The following is a 6,000-nucleotide window of genomic DNA, read 5'->3' as shown; positions in this document are numbered from 1 at the left end:
CAAGCATCCAGAAGTGATAGAGGCGTCAGCCACGTTGATGAGCTGGCTGAGATCCGGTCTGGAACCTGGACCCTGAATTAGGAGGGCAGCAGGAATCCAGTGTCAGGCCTTGATAGTATGTGGGCATGAGGAGCAAACCTGAAGCTCTGGAAGATGTGGCTCCTTGGCATGCTAGGCAGACTCCAGGACGCCTTGAGGACAACGTTTGCAGTTAAGGCAGAAAGAAGCAGGGACAGTTCGGGCAGTGGTGGCTCATGCCTTTAATCCCAGCACTCGGGAGGCAGAGCCAGGCGGATCTCTGTGAGTTCGAGGACAGCCTGGTCTACAGAGTGAGTTCCAGGTAGGCCCCAAAACTACACAGAGAAACCCTGTCTTGAAAAAACAAACAAACAAACAAACAAACAAACAAACAACAAACAGGGACAAAGCAAGGTACAGGGGAAAGGAGAGTTTTTAAAAAGCAGAGTCACAGGCCTGCTGTGAGCTGATGGCCCCAGCCAGGAGGTAGGGGTGGGGAGTGTGAGATTGGTGCCTCATCTTCCTGAAGGGCAGAGGAGTCACAGAGTAGCTACCAGAGTCCCACAGCCTGCTGCTGTAGCAGCATGCTCAGACTGCACATTATTTCCACAGTGAAGAGTGAGAACAGCTGCTGGGGTGGCCGGGGGTCCAGAGACAGGGGGCAGAGTTTTTGTTGACAGTCTTTAGTGATGATAACTAAAGGTGGGCAGACTGGGGTCTGGCGCTCAGTGGATGAGCCCCTGAGTATGAGGGTGCCTTGGATTGGGGAGTACAGACATGTTCTTTAGTTGTTTTTCTAGTTGAGTATTCTCTACTTTGGGGGCAGACTCCGAGCAAGTGCATAGACACATGATCAGTCTTGGGGGTCAGCCAGAAAGTGTAGGGAACAGAGAGAGGCAAGGGAGGGAGTGCATGAGAATGAGGAGAAGCTGAGGGAGCTGGAAGCCGAGGCAAGTGCATGTCTGTCTGTGTTGGTGTCATGTGGGCATGTATGTGCTGATAAAGGATGGGAACAGCATATTTGAAGGTTTTTTTTTTTTTTTTTTTTTTTTTTTTTTTTTTGTGTGTGTGTGTGTGTGTATGTGTGTGTCTTATGAAAGAGAATTTGAAGGGCAGAGTTGAGGGTGAGCAGCTTGGACTTGGAGGTAGTGTAGTTATTGATGATATGAGGAATGAGGCTATGATAGGGTAGGGGTGTAGCCGTGGGACTAGGACTACACACTAGGGTACTGGAGGAGTCCAGAAGGGTCTCACGATCAGAAGTCCAAGAGAGGGCTAAGACTGTGGGTGAGCCATGCTTGGAAGGATACGGGAAGGACAGAATCTGATGTGTATGAAGAAAGGAGGTTAGAACGACACCCACCTTGGCCAGGGAGTGATGGGATACGAGGGAGAAGATGGCCTGAGGGGAGGCAAGGAAGCAATGGCGCCACGTTCAGAACGCTTACAGGGAACAGCGTGCTCTATATTTCGTTTCTATTAAGGGTATGTTTACCAGGTGTAGTGGTGCGCTCTTATTCAGCCCTTGGGAGGTGGAGAAAAGAGGATTGGGAGTTCAGGGTCAGCCCCAGCTGTGTGAGACGCCCCCACCCCAAATAAAGACAAACCAAACAAACAAAACAAAAAAGATAGTGTTTGCCACATGTTTGCTTTGTTAAAAAATAAAAATGAAGACTGTATTATCCAGCTTGCCTGGGGTGGCAAAATGACACCGACTGGGTGGATTTGATAGCAGAAGTTTACGTCCTACAGCTCCAGAGGCTGGAGTTTCCAGCTCACGATGATGCTCCTGGTGTTAGGCAGAGGTCCTCTTGTGTTCACATGACCTTCTGTGTGTAGTTGGAGGGGCTATCGAGGACCGGGGCTCTCTGATCCCACTTCTTATAAGGACACTGATCCTATTAGACCAGAATGCCCCTCCCCCTTCAGGCCCCATGTAACTTTAAAGACCTCCAGATAGGCCTTATTTCTCAATAGTCCCATGTGAAGTTATGGCTTAAATCTATTGATTCTGGATAGGGTACACAATGAAGTTCACAGCAGACATCTACCACGGACTGGGGTGGACATCGGCTGAGGGATGGGTGCTTTAAAAAGGATTGTCAGGTGGATTAGGGAGGGAGAGGGGGAAAGAAGCAGAGTGCACTACTGCCCGAGTCTGATGCTACTGCAGAGTGCCCTGTAGGGCCGGCGGCACACCAAGTGACTGGGCAACGTGTAGACAGACACCCGGAATGAACATGGCGCTAACAGTCTTTGAGTCTTCATAACAGCATTTCTACGTCTCTGGTCCCATCATACATCTGGCATCATGACATCCCCAAACCCATGAGGACAGAGGAGTGAATAAACTTTGTTTTGGGAAAACGTCGATTCCTTCTTGGAATTTCTCTCCCCACTTCACCTCTTCAATACTCTCTTCTTCCAAAGCTTGCCAGTAAGACAGGATATCCAAAGTCACAGCCATAGAGTTTTCTTGAGAAGCTTGCACACATTCGCTTGCACACACACTTCCTCTCTGCAACGCTTTCTCCTAATTCTTTACTTTGTCTCATCTCTGAAATCTTTCTTGGATGGTGCCAAGAGTTGGAAAACACTTGGTTGAGACCATGTGGCTACTGGGCACTGTGCTGCAAGTACCAGATACTCATTTCAAAGCCTTGCTGTGGGAAGCTCATTAACATTGCTAAATGCTAGTTACACATTGGATGGTGTTTATATCTATTGGGTTAAGCAAATGTGCTGCTAAAATTAATTTTGTCTATTAGTTGTTACCTTTGAAAAGTACATCTACAGCCGGCAAGATGGCTCAGTGGGTAAGAGCACTTGCCACGAAACTAAATAAAAATTTAAAGAATGAACCCACCAGGAGAACTCTCATTGCAGAAGGGTTCTGGCATGTCTGTAGCACTGTTTCTTTAAGGTGGATGCCTTCCCTAAGGCGAAGATGCAGCAGTCCCATTGGACAGGGCTTTCTGGTGGCCTAGACTAGCTAGGACAGCTCAGCTCACTATTTGTTCTGTCCCAGGATCAACTGAGTCTGCCTCGGAGAAATTTCTTGATTCCTTCTACATTTAGGACTGACTCTACTCTTCCAACCAGCATACCTCCCATCCACCCCAGCTCTCTATGGTGGTTAAAATTCCCGACTGACTACAACCTCAACTCCGGGAACTGTCCCTGGGTGTGGCATATGGACTGCAGTTGGCTGTCCCAGCACCTACTCTGAATTTTCTTTCCCCCTCCCTTCTTCCCTCCCTCCCCGCCCCGCTTTCTTTTTTTGATATGGTCTCAAGCTATAGCCCAGGCTGGCCTCGAACTCACAGCAATCCTGCCACAGCCTCTTAGTGCTGGGATTACAGGAGTACACCAATACGCTTGTTTCTTAAAACGATTTTTAATTTTTCTGTTTCTGGATGCCAACAGCTTTCTGTCTTGTAAGCAAAGTCCTACATAAGGAACTGGGTGGACGTGTTAGGAAATTGCAAAATCCCATACACTTAATCTGCAGACCCACTCTTTGCAGACCCAGAGCTGGGGCTGAAGGAGGCTCCTCCCCAATTCTCCAAGACCTTGCTCCCTCCCACGATCCACCAACGTCCGATTCACTGTATCCGCCAAGAGCCCGGACCCCGGCTGGAGTCGCGTTCTCCATTCGGGCAAGGACCGAGGTTTCCGGAGCTCCAAAGCTCCCAACTAGAGCGGGTAGAAGAGCGCGGGCTACAGGTTCCCCAGCTCGCGGCTCCTTTAAGAGGTGCCTTGGTAGCAGGGTCGTGACGTCATGGGAGTGGAGGCTGGAATATGCGCGTAACAGCGGCAGGGCGGGGCAAAGCCTGGGGAGGATCCAGAGACCTGACTGACAGGAATGCCCCATAGGCCTCGCCTCTTCTCTCTCTGGTGTTGGCTCCGCCCCACCCTAGGCCTAGCTCCCGTAGGCAGACCCCGCCCCTGCACAGGCCACGCCCTCTCAGTCTGGCTCGGGCTCGAGGCCCCGCCCTTCCAGTTGACCCAGAGCCGGAGAGCCGAGGCCCCAAGCCAGTAGGCTGCCCGCAGGCCCCGCCCCATCCATAGGCCCCGCCCTCGGCGCGACCACCAGCCCCGCCTCCTACGGTCCCACCCTCTGTGGGGCGGGACTTGCCCCAGCCGGAGTCGGCGGCGGCGGCTGCGGGAACTTTCCCGGCGGGTCTAATGGCTGCGCGCGGGCCGCTGTGAGGCGCGGCGGCGAGCGGGCGCGGGGCCGCGGAGCAGCGAAGAGCCAGCGACCGCGAGGCTGGAGCCCCGGCCAGGCCCGGTCCGACCCGCGGAGCCCGCGATGCGCCCCGGTGCTGTCCCCCGGCGCAGCTGACGCCCCGCGGCCCCGCGAGACCCCAGCCCGCCCGGCCCCGCAGGAAGCGGCCGCCGCCACCCAGTCCAGCGCCCGCTCCGCCCGGGCACCATGGCGGGCAAGGCGGCCGCCCCCGGCACCGCGGTCCTGCTGGTCACGGCCAACGTGGGCTCGCTCTTCGACGACGTAAGTGCCGCGCCGTCGGCTAGGGAGGGGCGGCTGCGGGCCAGGAGTCTCCCAGCCCCGGACCCTGACATCCCCATTTCCAGCTGGAGACCCTAAATTCCGGCCCCTACAGCGCCTTCTACAGCCGCGGACTCCGGGCCAGTTGTCTTTTGGACGTGTGACTCTGATGCCCCCTACCCACAGCTGGGGACACCGATCTGGGATCCTCCAGGCCCCAGACCCTGACCCCATAGTGGTGGACCCTAGGCCAGGAAACTTCCAGCACACGCCCCAGACCTTGACACCGCTTTTCTGATTCCCGAGGCCAAACTCGAAGACCCAGTTTTTGAACCCCTGTCTTAACCCAGACTACAGGAACCCAGCCTAAGTCTGGATCTTTGAATCCCGATGCTGGTACCTTGCTGTGATCTCGAGACAGCAAATCTCTATCCCTTTTCTGCTCCCGAACTCCAGAGCCACAAGTACTGACCTGGAATTTTGACCCAGAATCCTGGTACTTGGATGCCCTGGCCTCTAAACCTAACCACATGCTGACCCCAGGTCTCCTGATTCAGTCCTGACCCCCCAGTCTCTGACTCTGATTTCCAAAGTCTGAATTCTGACTCCAGAAACCCAGCATTTGGTTCCTTCCCCCCTCAACCCAGACCACAGTGACCCTGAACTCTGAGTCCCTACCCTAAAACCTCAGATCCTACACCTATCCATGGCCTCGGAGCATGAACCCTGGCCTCTAATTCTGCTCCCCAACCCTATCCGTGGAGCCTTCCTCACGAAGTCACAATAGACCTCACCCCCAAACCTTGAGCTCCATCATTTGAGTCCTGATCCCTAGATCCCATCCCTAGGTCCTGTCTCCTGGGGGTGGGGGGAGTCCTGAGATGTGAAGCACCCTTATTTTGCCGTGTTACTTGTAATCGCACTAGCTCTCAAATGAGGCAGTTCTAGTCAAGCCATGGAGGACTTTCTATTCCTTGTTTACTAAATGAAAAGGTGCTGAAAAGCTCTTCAAGGCCAAAAACGATGCCAAAGGCCTTTATCTTCTGGGACTGCACCTCCAGTCCTCAGTCCCACCCTGGAACCCTGGGTTTTCTCCTCTGGGAGGCAGAAGGGAGCTGAGGCCTGGGGCACTGGGAGCTCCCTAGAGCAGGCTGAGGCTGACCTAGTTCAGCATTGCAGCCACGGTGCCACCCTGCTGTTGGTACTTAAACTGCCAACCCAAATAAAGCAGAATGCGGCTCCAAGTGGCATGCTTGTTTAAGAAGAAAGGGTAGTGTCACAGATGGAACTATGAAGCCACATACTCCCCTCTCTCTCTCCCTCCCCTTGCCTAGGTGAACAGTTGGGGCAATGCCAGGCCTTGGATACAGGCCTGATGTAGATTTCAGGGGAGGGTCTTGTTTCGTTCCTGGCAGCAAGCATGGGAGAGGAGTTTCGTTGAGCTGAGTTCTCAGACAGCGTAGACTTGGTTTTTA

At 53.6% G+C, this 6,000-nt stretch overlaps 1 protein-coding gene across 1 annotated transcript in view; it reads left to right on the top strand.

Annotated features, from left to right (window-relative positions):
• Window positions 1-4,171: 4,171 nt before the first annotated feature.
• Window positions 4,172-6,000, top strand: part of Inpp5a (inositol polyphosphate-5-phosphatase A) — a 202,630-nt gene continuing 200,801 nt past the window's right edge. Inside the window, exon 1 of the mRNA XM_028869475.2 lies at window positions 4,172-4,528. Coding sequence (XP_028725308.1) covers window positions 4,454-4,528 — 75 coding nt within the window. The 5' untranslated portion in view covers window positions 4,172-4,453. The remainder of the gene's footprint in view (window positions 4,529-6,000) is intronic.

Source organism: Peromyscus leucopus, chromosome 1 (genome assembly GCF_004664715.2).
Source record: "Peromyscus leucopus breed LL Stock chromosome 1, UCI_PerLeu_2.1, whole genome shotgun sequence".
NCBI lineage: Eukaryota > Metazoa > Chordata > Mammalia > Rodentia > Cricetidae > Peromyscus > Peromyscus leucopus.
This window is presented reverse-complemented; position numbering and strand designations above follow the sequence as displayed.